Below are 13,298 nucleotides of genomic sequence, written 5' to 3'. Positions count from 1 at the left end.
ATCGACTGTAAATTTATTAATAATGCTGCGAACATTATACATGGAGAAATATTGGTTGCATCGATGCCGAAGAATTGATCAGACGTTCCCCGAAATGCAATACACATAAAATTTACATACAATAAATTGGAGTAGTATAATGGATACCCACCTTACACCTAAATAATCCCGATTTAAAACCTTCATAGGAACACCAACTCATTTCACCGGTGACAATGTTCAGTCATATTATGTGATTTAGCCAGCAAGGATAAGAACTCCTTCAGATAATGGGAATCCAAACAAGTGTACTTAACTCTTTCGACTGTAAGCTGATCTCGGGGCATTGATTGTTGAGAGCCTGTGATACTTTTTATTGCCAGGCGGAAATTTGTATCCCTAAACCGTTCCATTATGTTTTTGTTGTCTCATATTTATTAGGAACTCTCGTAACGCTTGGATCTAATGTTCCCACGTAGTCGTAGTCTTTTAATATGTTTGTATTGAGCGAAATCTTGTTAATACCTGGACGACTCAAGAAGAATTAGGCTTGGCTACCAAATGTCATGTAGAAGATCAATTTCCACGACAACGGCAAGAATAACCTTTTCTGATTACCAGCATCGTCAGACCCTATAGATTCAAGTGAAGGCCACAACTTGCTTGGGTGTTTTTTTTTATAGACAGACTAGCATTCTATCCGACAACTATGATTCGTATATTGCCACAGACGTGAAACAGATAGGAAAAATCCTTTTTATGTGGGTTAAGGCTGACTAAAAATTTCTTTTGGGAAGATAGCATGCTATACAATTAATGGGTGCGTAAATAGTACCCCATAATCGCCCGAAATTTGGGTTCTCATATTTATTCCTACCAAAAATTATCAATATTGGTCCATTCTTAATATTAGGCCCCATATAACGCTAGCCCCCTAATTTGGGTATTTTATGCAGTTCAGTAATGTTTTTCTTTAGAATACCTGTAATTTGATATTTTGAATTGTCGTTGGGTGTGAAATCTCATTAACAAAAATTTTCAATATTGGTTCATGTTTTAGAATAGCCTCCATATAACGGTACGCCCCATTATCCCGTATTTTAGGGAATATAGCTCTAATTCAAATCTTCCTACCAAAAGTCCGAAGCGATTATAGATATTTTAAATTTCCATATCATGGTGGAAGGTATAAACAGTTAGGCATCATAAAATATATTCGTAGCCGATTCGGAACTAAAAACGATTTCGAAATTCAAAGTTGAATTTCTTTTTAAATATTTTCCTTAATGAAGCCCATAAACAAACTTCTAAAAATATTACCTATTATGACAATAATAGAAATGTAGTCTTTGTATTTTTTCATCATAATTTAAACCAGTCTCATATCCTTTCTCCGAATCGACGGATTCTTGAGCACACAGTTTTCATGTTCTTTTCTAAACACAATACGTCTTTATTTACAAAAAATATGTATATCCATTTCTTTTTTATGTGTGTATATATATTTATGGTATATATTGTACATTTTTTAAAATATATATTTCTAGGTAAAACAGTTTTTTTTTCATTTTGTGCTTAAAATATGCCAAAAACGAATATAATTTTAATGCATTAGAAAAATTATGGGGTCTGTGATAAATTAGAGAATGTTTTCATATTTTAGAAATCAATAAAAATTAATCTACACAAACGGTTTCTTTTTTAACAAGTTCAAATTGTTGATGATTGGTGAGGGGGTCTGTCCGTGTTACATATGTATATGTATGATATAATAAAAACAAATAAATAATAATAAAGAGTAAAAACAATTCTAAGATAGATAAAAACAATGAAAACGATAAATTATATGTCACTGTTAGTGACAATAATACATATTTATAACAGTATTTTTGTTAAATTGTAACAAATATGGATGGGGTTTCCAATTTTGGTTTGTTATAATTGATTCTATATGAAATAATATACAGTTGTCTTACTTAAAAAAAAACAGAGTTGTCTAAATAACAACTAATTGATCCCGTTTTCCTACTTCTTCTTCTTCTTCATTTTGTATGCCCCGTTTTATTGTTGTGTTTTTGCTAAAAGTCCTAATTCTCTCCTTACTATTTTTTCCTAATTGGGGTCATTGTATGTCAGCCGATTAAAAATTGTCTCTTAATGATTTCTCAAAGAACCATTAATAACTTTTAAAATATCTATTTGAAGATCGGTAAAGGCCACAGGTGATAATTTGGCATTACGTATTTTCATGGCAACCGCCTTAAAGAAAGCACCAACTTCATCATCCTCACTATTGACAGAATTATTACTGATTGTATGGCTAGGGTTGTTGTTGCTGCTTTGAGGCTGAGGAGTATTTGTGGATGCCTCGGATGTTGTGGGAACAGTGACAGGTGTAGTGTTATTACTCGCAGCATGATGAGTTGTCGCAGAACACAGCTCCAGTGTGGGAGTTAAACTTATACTGGTACCATTTACAAGATTCGAAGTTTGAAAGGATGTTTGCTGCATTGTTGTTGTTACATTCTTTAAATTGTCCGGTGTAATGAGATTGCCAGAACTATCACTTAAATCTAACGAAGGCATATTCATATGTTGCGACTGTTGTTGCTCAGCCACTCCTGTTGATGTTTGTTGTAATGTCTGTGGACTTGTGGTTTTAAATGCCTGCTGATTTGAAGTATCCAAATTAGTTGAATGCATATTAACATCGTCTGCATTGTGATTCGTGTGATATACTGAGAAATCCTGTTGAGATTTGCGTTCTTCATCTTCATCCACGTCGTCATGGTTGTTGTGATCATCTACCACACTATCACTGTCACCCATAATATAATTGTCGATATCCATATCGTCATAACCTCCAACACTACCCGAAGTTACACATAAGCCATCCGGATGTTCCGTCTGTTGTTGATGTAGGCTCTGGTTGTTGTTGACCCCTTCCAAATCGGACATTTGTAACTGGCTTTGATTTATTTCACATTTCATATTATCCAGTGGTGAACTACCGCCCATATTTATATGATCATCGTCATCGTCGTCCATATCGCCATCAATTTCAGATTTTGGAATTTGCATAAGAGACTTGTTTTCATAATCCCTGGAAAAGAAACGAAGAAATATTTAAATAACAGATACATTTCTATGATATCTTCATATTTACCCCGCTTTGTGCTTAATAAACTTTTGTAGAAAACTCAAAGCATCGTAGTGTTTCCATCTGGGCAATGACTCCACATTATCGCGATTTTTTAAGCGTTTATGTTCCCTAATGAACTGATCTCTTAAGGCTTTCCACTTGAGGCGACATTGCTTTACGGTTTTCTTTAATTTCCTAGCAATTTCATCCCATACCTCCAGTTTTAGTTTAACATTTCGGTAATTAGGATGATAACTATTGTACAGGACATCCTCCTGCTGTATTAGGGCAATCAATTCCTTTTCAAAATAACTTTCAATATTTAAAAATGTGTGTATGGGATCGTCATCTTCTTCATCAATAACCGTCGTTGTGGCTACAGATTGTTGTTGCTGATTTGATGAGGTAGACTGTGAAAGTTGCTGCTGCTGCTGTTGTTGGCACAATTGTTGCTGCTGTTGTTGGATTTGACCCACACAGCTAACCAAGGCATTGTACAAAGCATCATCATTCTGTTGTTGCTGCTGATGATGAGTGTGAGATGACAGTAGATGGGCTGTATCGCTCAATGAATGATTATCCAGCCGTGAATTATTATTCGAGGATGTAGAGGATCCTGTTGTTATATAGGTCCAATTATGATCATCACTTTGTTGCTGCAACACATTATTCAGTTGTTCCTCGGTTAGATTTGTGGCAGTATCTGTCTTCACAGTAGAAAAATCACATGTTGCAAAGCTTCCCGTGGCATTACTTTCGATTTTAATGGTTGCAAATTTGGCGTTATTGTTGTCGCCGCTGTGATTCATGTTATCCGTGGCAGGGGCACAGTTAAATGTATTTTGGTTCTGGGTGTTGTTATTACTGGTGGAGGTATTGTTATTTAGAGGTGTTGGATTCCGCGGACGATAGCTGTGGGGAAGAAATTGTTATAATGCTATTGAGTATAATGTGTAATCGACAGTAGCACTTACTTCCTGGCCAAGGCGTAAGGCCTTAGAAAATCCAATTCCTTAAAATACTTCCACTTGACATTGGCCTTGTTATTGAATTTACTCCTCTTCAATTCTCTGCAATACTGGTCTCGCATAGCCTTCCATTTGGCTTTACATTGTACCTCTAAAAATTGTTCAGAAGGAATTGGATATTTTTAAAATGTTCTTTTCTTTGTTCTTACAACAACATACCCGTCCATCCCACATTCTCGGCTATTTCCATCCATTTAATATCCTTGCGATGAGTATTTCGATAGTTTTCATGTTTTGGATTATACAATGCCTGCTCTTGGGAGACGAGAGAAATCAATATCACCTCCTTGGGCAATGACACTATGCCCTCTTGCATTTCTTGTGAAAGATCAGCCATATCCGAGAGATTCATCATTTGTTCTTCATCCACAGGTGAGTGTTGATGATGATGGTGATCTTCCAAACCTATGTCATGGAACAAAATTAACTTTTAAATGCTTGATCTCCTGTTGTGGGCTACTATTGTTACTACTTACCTCCAGCTGCTACGTGTCTGGAGTTGGGATTTTCTGCTGTGTTCAATGTTATTGTTTCCATCATTATTTTCGTATTTACCTTTTGTCTGTGTTTTTGTTGTTATTTCCTGACTTCCTTCTAAACGTTGCTCTTCATTTTCCTTTGTTTATTTGGGAATTGGAAACTTGTTTTGGACACTCGAAGTCTATCTCTTTTGTTTTATATTTTTATTTTCATAATTTGACATAAAAATTAATATTTTTTGTTGTTTTTATCTGTCAATGGGAAAAAAGAAAAAACAGATGTCACGATTGACATATCCAATAGAGAGTCGATAAAACAGGCTGACTGGTGATGTCGGTAATGCAGTTCGTCCAACTGAATAGGGATGACAGTGAGAAATTATTTTGATACCTTAAAAACATATAATAAATTATGAAGATTTTAAATAAAATGCAAAGAATATTTGATCCGCTCCCGTATTCGAAACTAGTAAAACATTAACTAAACATCTTTAAATCGGTTAATCGGTAAATTATTATCAATTAATTATTTATAAAGGTACAACAACAAGTTTGATCACTTTCTTGTTCTTTCTTTTTTATTTATAATATTCAAATATAATATTTTCAATGAACTTTTTCTAAATTGGTCCCAAAACGTACCAGAAAAAATAAGAGATGAACTTTAAATTGTGCTATTTTGCCGCGATAATACAAAATAATGTTTACTTATAGAATTTGTTCGTATATTTTCCATGATCAACAGTAATATTCAATGACAATAATGTTGTTTTTGTAATAAAATTAGTTGTTGTAATTCATGCATACACCTTGGTATTGATAGAAGGTTTAGTTATTCATCATAAGGTTTTTTATGAAAATTACATCAATATTTTAATAACTAGCAATTTCGTTTTTTTAATTTGCTTCATTTTTAAAATATTTTTACTGAAACATGCAAAACAGTTTCCAAACAGACCTACCAAACACGAATGACGCTCAAAACAGACATAAAAGTGTTATCGATAAAAAAAAGTCAAAAATCGACCTAAGTATACCTACAATTTTGACATTTACTCATTAAAATCCAAAGGTGTTTTTTCGGCTGCATACAAAAATACGTGTTTTCATCCAAAAGTTAAAAGAAAAACTTCTATCCAGTCATGACTCTGTACAAATTCAGTGAATTGGCCTACGCCAAAATGATTTTCCATGCTGCCAAATATCCACACCTCGCTGTCAATGGTGTTTTGCTATCCTCCAAAACTGAAGGTGAGATCGTGGATGCCATTCCCCTCTTTCATCAGTGTTTGTATGTTACCCCTATGGCCGAAATAGCCCTAATGCAGGTTAGAACACAAGATAATCATTATCATTTTGTCGGTCTCGTTTAATTATGTTCTTTCCACTTTCCCTCCTATGATGAAGATTGATTCATATTGTGAACGTGAAAATCTGGTAGTCTCTGGATACTATTGTGCTGCCGAGAATTTTTATGACAACACTTTGGATAAGGCATCGGCTGCTAAAATTGCCGATAAAATCCAAGAAAATTATAAAGCTGCCTGCTTTGTTATGATCGATAATAAACTAATGACACTGGGCCAGGAAGTGCCACCACTTAAAGTCTACTCTTGTACATCGGAAGCCGGTCGTTGGGCACGAGCCGATTATAAATTGATTCAATCAGAAGCTACATTGGAAGCTGTTGCAGCCTTACTGAAACGTGGAGCCATGAAGGATGTTGTGGACTTTGACAATCACCTAGATAATCCAGAAAATGATTGGACAAATAAGTTTATGAATTGTGGCTTGAAACAGATTATGGCAATGTATTGAGTAGTTTTATACTCACGGACAAATATTAGCATTTTTTTGTTTTACTATAACAATTTTTTTTTCGTCTCTAGCTATAAGGGTACAATTTAATAGAATAAAATTTCCAAAGCATGGGTATTTATGAAAATGAAATATCCAAATGGTTTTTGTTAGTTAATGCGATTTTGGAATACATAACTGCATGTAGATACATACATGATAAGAATAATTTTTTGCAATTGGCTTTGGAACTATGGAAGGTCTTATATTGCGAATCTACATTTCGTAAATATACCTAGTATATCATATATATTTAGTATATCATATATATATACCTAGTATATCATATATATATACCTAATATATCATATATATATATACCTAGTATATCAGATTATAAATTAAGTCATGTAAGATAATTGAATCCAATGTCTGAGAGCGGTTTGGTTCTTCCTGATCCTACCTATAACCTTTTAATATAATTTCGGTAGAAATTTAGATATCAAAACAATTTCCATCTTGTAGGCGTTTTTGAAAATTAAAGTGGCACATAAAACATTAGCGAAATGAATATATTCTACAAAATTCTCCTCATACGATATATCACAAAAAATTCTATATAAATCGTTTATGTTAGATAGATACAATTCTTCAGTGTATAACTCAAGGATAGGACTTATGCGTCTTATGAACTAATAATTTTACCCTTTAATAATACATAAAATAAAACGCCGGCTTTGTGAAATTACATTTTCCACAATTTATATATATTTTTTTTAATTAAAATAGTTTTTTTCAAATTTCTATTTATGTTCAAAAATAAAATGATATTTTAATTTTTGTATAATATTGCATAATAATTTATAACCACAAGCGAACTTGTTGATCCCAGCTAGTAGATGCCAAACACATGCCATTTGGTGACAAGCTTATGCATGTTATACGATTTTCATGGCCAGCCATCATTCCTAGAAATGAAAAATCATTACAATTTTGAATAGGAATAAAATTAAATCAATTCTTACCATTGTGGCACACTTTCATGGTATCGAAAGAATGGATATTACCCTCAATACCAGAGCACAACAAGTAACGGCCACTGGTTGATAAAGCTTTAAGAGAATGAAAATATATTTAATTATTTTGTCCCTCAGTGTTATATTGAATTTCTTACCACATGATGTAAAACCTGTATTCTTTTGTGGCGGTTCATATAAAGCAATTTGTTGATCAGCTCGTATATCGTACATACGAGCAGTTTGATCTTCCGAAGCTGATGCAAACGCCATGCCATTTGGATGATACTAAAATGTGGCGATCAGTACCAATCCATAATAATTTCTTAATACTAAGTTTCACTTACACAAACTGAATTAACATCCATTTCGTGTCCGAAAAACATTTGCTTGTGTACATCCTCTCGTACATCCCAAAGTTTGGCGGTTTTATCTACAGATCCCGTAATATAGGTATTCATATCTGGAGACAATGACAGACCGGCAATATCACCAGCATGACCATTGAAATCCATGGTCTTCACACCTTTTTCCAAGTCCCAATGACAGCTGGAGAATATAATGCGAAAATAATATTAGAAATTTGAAAAGTAAACTTATATTGCCCTACATTTTCATATCACCCGATCCAGTAATTAAATGAGTATCATCCAGAAAACGACAGGAGCTGAGAAAACCTTCATAACCCAATAATTCTCTTGTTAATTTTGCCACACCAGATGCATCCCGATTATTGACATCATATACTGTACATTGATTGTCCATACCGCCACATGCCACAAAATTACCCGATGGTGAAAATGCCACTGTCATAACCCAGGCAGATCTCAGAGGAATAATCTTTAAAATGTTTTTTTTATTAATTTTTTATTTACACAAACTTCAAAGGTTGAACCTTGAGTTTACCTGCACTTTATTTGCCGTCCATGTGTCCCAAATAATTAGCTTACCATCCAACGAACCCGTAACACAGTGCCTAGAATCTCCAGCAAAATGTACGGAATTTACTTTATTGATATGACCCTTTAGTACTTTTTTCGGTGCCAATCTTATTTTGGGAATATCTCCCATATCACCGCATTTTTCTTGCAGCGTACAATCAGCTTTGGCTTTTTGATCCTCCTGCGTAAATAAAAAAATATCAAAAGGAAAATTACTTCTGAGCCCCTTTAATTGTTTCAACGAAATGCATTCAATTTGGTATTTAAACCGTTTGAATAAAAAACAATAAATAGTAGTTTTCAAAAAGTGTGGGATTTCATAAGAAAACATCTAACATGATTTCGAATCAATATCGATACGATGGGATTTTCATATGATTTTTTGTTATACTATACATTGTTTAATTAAACACTGTATTTTTGAAAACTTATTATAGATAAACATTTTTAGATGTTCATAATTTTTTTTTACTTCCGAACAGTTTTTTTTTGCCGTCACTAAAAATGTTTGTAGAGTTTATCAGATTTAATGGACACAAATAATGTTTTTTATTATTTATCCCCATCTTATATAACTAGCAAATCATAAAGTCTGGCCTTGTATTTAAAGACCACTATATTATGCATATAATATAGGTTAGTTATAATTTTTCTGTATTAAATTTTTCAACATTAACAATTTATTTTTCTAATCTTGTTATGGATTTTGTTAATTATTATTATTATTCACTTTATGAATTATTTTCTTTAGTTATTTAATTATACAATTTAATACAAGTATTTCATCACCCTGAATTTTTCAATCATTCCATTGATTTCATCGTATAATTTTTGAATTTCTGGATCAACTTTAGGCATGATGGCGGTTTTTGTTGGTTAATTTAATGGATAATTTAAAAATAATATTCCAAATCGAATCCGTTACTATCAATAACTGTGACTGTAAGTTCTTTATTTATTTTCCCGTTTTGCCTTCGAAATGAGACCACCTGAAAAGACCGTTCGCTACTAAATGGACATATTTACCATAACATTGTTTAGCTGCTGCCATTGTCGATGCCATTGATTGGCTGCTTGTCGGTCAGTTGTTAATTGCATTAGTTGGCTGTTTTAATTGGATTTGTTGGGTACTCTTATGACTGAAATTCTATTGACTGAGAAACGATTTTCCAGGGCTTTGTTGTTTTCCTTAAAGGAAATAAAATTGAAACGTAAAAACACACACACGCACACCCAGAGGTATTCAGTGGTAGGTTTGTGTCATAGATATTGAAATGTTATTCTAATTCGCAGTGATGGTCATGTGAATAGGAATTTTGTCAGATTAATAAGGTCAAGTAATACGTTTTTTTCATGGAAACAAGTTGTCCTGAATTTCCTTCATTTTCTTCCAAATAAAACAAGTGTATATTTATATTTTTTTGTAATTTTTTAAATTTTTTTATTTAAGACTATTTTACAAATGTGTATCCTTTTTTTGTATTTCTCTTAAAAAATACTAAAATAATTAAAAAAATGGTGTTACAGCTGCAGCTTGAAATTAAAAAAAAAACATATTTTTGGTCTTCTATAAAAATTATTAAAAACACAGATGGCAGCTCTAAAAGGATCAATAGATTTACAAAAATTGTATCAACAAATAAAGTGGTAGATGGGAGAGGGATAGATTGAGGGGAAAATAAACATTTAAGTGATTGGCACTCAGAATATGAAATTGTAGAGAAATAGAAAATGATAGACATTCATAGGCAATAGATAGGTGGCACAGATATTTAGAAATAGAGAAAGCGGAAATGAGTATTGTTTTCCTTCGAAGACTCTGACAGATGTCTTCTAGTTTAAATTTGAGAATTAGTTTCTTTCACATATTTCCTTTTTTTAATCAGACTCTAGTTAGAACTACTTCAGTAACGTAATTCTTGGCTTGTTTTAGCTTTTAAAGATTTCGTTTGTTTGCAAAAAGCTCCTAAACGGAGCTCCTACATTTTTTTCTTTTGTTTTTATAAAAACTGAATCCTAACAAAAACTTAAAAATTATATAAATTAGTTCCCTCGTTGTTCAGTGGTGACTTAAACTGAGAAACCATCACCAGTGGGATCCAAGATCCAGGGGTAGTTGTTGGGGCACTCCATACAGGTGAAGAGACGCAATGTCTCACCGGGCAATTCGCGGGTGGTCAAGGGGCAGGCATTTGGCAGAGAGCAGTAGGGTTGACCCTTGACGTCGCACTTCTCCTTCCATTCCTGGAAGTCACGCAAAGCGTTCAATTCAGTGGGGTTCTGCATCCATTGGATGACTTGCAAGTTGGTGACGAAGAAGACATCGTTGCGGGCCAACATTTCTTCAATGAATTTGATCAATTCATCCTTGTATTCCTTCTTGGACTTCAACCAGGAGGCGTGGAAGTGGAGACCCAAAGGAGCACGGTTACTATTGTAGTGACGGTTGAAGTTGTGACGCAAAAGTCTACCGAATTGATCACCGCCGGCAATGTTGGAGCACGAGTCGACCATATGACAACCGGGCAGAGATTCATCGAAGGTGGGGTCATCACGACGATCCAATTCATTCATGACCATTTCCCAGACGGGGTGGCTACGGGATGGGCAGTTGTGGGCATTACCGTTACACTTGTGTGGCATACGGAAGTACAAGGTGTAGGGCCAGATTGGCACACGACCCAAGGAGGCGGTGATGGAAGCATCGTAGACGAAGAATTGATCGGACATCATTTCGAATTGTTTGTTGCCACCGACACGCAAGTAGGGAGCACGCATACCAATGATGGAACCATCGGTGATGTTGGCGAAACGTTCAATGATCAAACGGGCACCGGCCATTTCAGCCAACCAATCGTCGTAGGTACCGCTGGTCCAGTAGTTGGGATCATCCTTGTGAGTCAAAGAGAAGACAGAGATTTCATGACCCTTGCGGTGCAAGTCTTGGACGGCAGAGTAGTTGGTGTATTTGTGGGACACGAAGAAGGTACCCTTGATGGAGCAGCCGTTGGGGTTTTGGCGATTACCGTTGAAGATTTCTTCGTACAAATCGATGTTGTCAACATTGACGGCACCGTTGAAGGTGATGGTAATCATTTGAGGTACTTGTTGGGGTTCAATGCCACCAGGGATACGGGTACCATCAGCAGAGCAGAAACAATCGGGCAAGGCGCACTGGGTGGGGTCGCATTCGGGGGCGCGGTTTGGATCATCATCAACAGCTGTTGGGTAAAAATGAAGAAGAAAAACACATAAATAAGCATCTTCTGATGAAGTTCACGATCGCCGAGAGATGACGGACGGGACGGACTACTTACAGCAAGCATTTTCATCAGATTCATCCTTGCAGTCGGCTTTGTCGTTACAGAAAAGCTCTTTGTCCAAACATTCACCATCACCGCAAGACAATTTGCCTTCGGGGCAAATGGGCTCGTCGGTCTTGAAGATGGGCTTAGCCTTGCGTGGTTCTAAATTGAAAAGTGGGAAACAAAGTTATGGATTAGTTAATGATTGAAAGAGGTAGAATGTGAGAATTGATTTTTAGATATACAGGGGGAAATGTTAGTCATAACTTGAAATTGTTTCAGTGGAAGCGTTAGTGACAAGAGTAGTATAGTAGATAGGGGGATATATAGATATAGGGTCTTGGTTAGAATAGAGTGTCTGAGCGTAAATATGTGCGGTTAGTTGTTTGTAATAGCAATAATGATTTAAGCCAATAACCAAAGATCATGCTTTCGTTAGATTGGTGGTAAATAGAGGGACAGTAGTGTAGTGGTTGGAAGTGTTCTTGTACTCTGATTGCGTTCTTTACTATTTTTTTGTTTATTGTTTTCTTTATTTTTTTATTTTGTCCCTTTGCCAGATTGTGTGTGTTTTATTAAATTGTTTTTGTATTTTGTTGTTTCAAAAAAAAAGCTTTGTTGTTGTTGGTCGACTTACTTTCTTTCTCATTGCAGTTAGTTACTTTAGCCTTCCAGTCACAAGTTTGTTTCATAATATCGAAGGCCAGACCTGAGGGACATTGGATTTCTTTCAAACCTGATCTTGTACATCTAAAAACACACAAAAAATGGAGAGGTTTTTTGGGTATTTCTTTTTTGTGGGGTTTCTTTACAAGAATTATAATTTTTTCGAAAATATACATAGGATTTCAAAAAAATGAACAGGCTTCAACATTTAAATCTTCAGATGTCCCTATTTGTGCGTAGTCGTAGATATTTATTGTACATTTCTTTTGCTGAAGAACTTTTTGTATGCAGAAGAGAATTAAAGGTAAATAGGCGAACACATTTTTCGAACTTTTTTCGATTTCAGTTGCAGTTGTTTTTGATTTTTATTATACACAATGCTAACACATAAACAAATTATATACACATACATAATGCTGACGTTTGTTGTGGATTTTTTCAATGCATCAGAGGACGTTTGGGCGTTCAAGGCCCGTTTTCGATTATTGTGAGACACAAACACAGAAATATATACTCTAGATATATATATAGAAATAATACAGTACAGTGATGATTGTTGTTGATGGTTAAATAATATGAGATGAAGAAAAAAGTGAAGTTGATTTCGGTTTTGAGTTTGATAAACAAATCACCAGAACGACAGTGGAAACCAACGACATTCCAGAAATGATGGTTTTGTGAAGAATATAAAACATTAGAACAATCACAGAAGTTAGAATTGAAATTAGAGAATACAGAGAGTTAAGAATTTGACCATTTCGTCGAATATAGAACAAATAGCCGAATAATTGACAAAAAACCAGTTGTATTCAGGATTAACACATACATATACATATGAGGGGGAAAACAAAGGAGTAAATATATATAGAACAGGACTGGTAGATTGTTTGTTGTTTTTTAGGTTGGTTGGTTGTTGGTAGTTTGGTGGAGGGAGGAAATAAAGGA

General features: G+C 34.6%; 4 protein-coding genes across 6 annotated transcripts in view; 1 reads left to right on the top strand and 3 right to left on the bottom strand.

The window, feature by feature from the left end:
• Window positions 1-2,133: 2,133 nt before the first annotated feature.
• On the bottom strand, window positions 2,134-4,684 carry LOC133333228 (homeobox protein 13). Its single transcript, XM_061541556.1, has 6 exons — window positions 4,626-4,684; window positions 4,309-4,554; window positions 4,096-4,240; window positions 3,598-4,033; window positions 3,146-3,552; window positions 2,134-3,082 (listed from the first exon to the last, which is right to left on the bottom strand). Exons 2-6 carry the CDS (start codon window positions 4,502-4,504, stop codon window positions 2,134-2,136), a joined length of 2,133 nt encoding a protein of 710 aa, XP_061397540.1. The 5' UTR covers window positions 4,505-4,554; window positions 4,626-4,684.
• Window positions 4,685-5,679: 995 nt separating this feature from the next.
• Window positions 5,680-6,483, top strand: LOC133333206 (ER membrane protein complex subunit 8/9 homolog). The gene is made up of 2 exons (XM_061541532.1): window positions 5,680-5,956; window positions 6,036-6,483. Exons 1-2 carry the CDS (start codon window positions 5,771-5,773, stop codon window positions 6,444-6,446), a joined length of 597 nt encoding a protein of 198 aa, XP_061397516.1. The 5' UTR covers window positions 5,680-5,770; the 3' UTR covers window positions 6,447-6,483.
• Window positions 6,484-7,274: 791 nt separating this feature from the next.
• LOC133333215 (guanine nucleotide-binding protein subunit beta-2) lies at window positions 7,275-9,251 on the bottom strand. The gene is made up of 7 exons (XM_061541543.1): window positions 9,172-9,251; window positions 8,348-8,563; window positions 8,052-8,281; window positions 7,789-7,990; window positions 7,600-7,729; window positions 7,451-7,537; window positions 7,275-7,393 (listed from the first exon to the last, which is right to left on the bottom strand). Exons 1-7 carry the CDS (start codon window positions 9,238-9,240, stop codon window positions 7,287-7,289), a joined length of 1,041 nt encoding a protein of 346 aa, XP_061397527.1. The 5' UTR covers window positions 9,241-9,251; the 3' UTR covers window positions 7,275-7,286.
• A 1,174-nt stretch (window positions 9,252-10,425) lies between these two features.
• Window positions 10,426-13,298, bottom strand: part of LOC133333208 (chitin deacetylase 1) — an 82,055-nt gene continuing 79,182 nt past the window's right edge. For 2 of the 3 annotated variants that reach the window (XM_061541535.1, XM_061541534.1), the window contains 2 exons: window positions 11,700-11,849; window positions 10,426-11,603 (listed from right to left, as the gene is read on the bottom strand). In XM_061541535.1, the coding sequence (XP_061397519.1) occupies window positions 10,453-11,603; window positions 11,700-11,849 (1,301 nt within the window). In that variant the 3' untranslated portion in view covers window positions 10,426-10,452. Of the gene's footprint in view, window positions 11,604-11,699; window positions 11,850-12,324; window positions 12,438-13,298 lie in introns of all 3 variants that reach the window. The other variant, XM_061541536.1, reaches the window with a different exon arrangement.

The sequence above is a fragment of the Musca vetustissima genome, unplaced genomic scaffold, assembly GCF_032173495.1.
Source record: "Musca vetustissima isolate MV318-11 ecotype Yass unplaced genomic scaffold, APGP_CSIRO_Mvet_v1 utg12664, whole genome shotgun sequence".
In the NCBI taxonomy this organism is placed as follows: Eukaryota; Metazoa; Arthropoda; class Insecta; order Diptera; family Muscidae; genus Musca; species Musca vetustissima.
This window is presented reverse-complemented; position numbering and strand designations above follow the sequence as displayed.

Excerpts from the sequence above, each read along its gene's own strand:
- LOC133333228 (XM_061541556.1), bottom strand. The coding sequence starts at position 4,504 with ATGATGAATCTCTCGGATATGGCTGATCTTTCACAAGAAATGCAAGAG. Across the intron at positions 4,034-4,095 it reads CCTTACGCCTTGGCCAGGAA|CTATCGTCCGCGGAATCCAA; the intron begins GTAAGTGCTACT and ends TCTTCCCCACAG. Across the intron at positions 3,553-3,597 it reads ACAATGCCTTGGTTAGCTGT|CAGCAGCAGCAACTTTCACA; the intron begins GTGGGTCAAATC and ends TGCCAACAACAG.
- LOC133333206 (XM_061541532.1), top strand. The coding sequence starts at position 5,771 with ATGACTCTGTACAAATTCAGTGAATTGGCCTACGCCAAAATGATTTTC. Across the intron at positions 5,957-6,035 it reads CCGAAATAGCCCTAATGCAG|ATTGATTCATATTGTGAACG; the intron begins GTTAGAACACAA and ends CCTATGATGAAG.
- LOC133333215 (XM_061541543.1), bottom strand. The coding sequence starts at position 9,240 with ATGCCTAAAGTTGATCCAGAAATTCAAAAATTATACGATGAAATCAAT. Across the intron at positions 8,564-9,171 it reads GAATGATTGAAAAATTCAGG|GAGGATCAAAAAGCCAAAGC; the intron begins GTGATGAAATAC and ends TTATTTACGCAG. Across the intron at positions 7,394-7,450 it reads CATGAAAGTGTGCCACAATG|GAATGATGGCTGGCCATGAA; the intron begins GTAAGAATTGAT and ends TTTCATTTCTAG.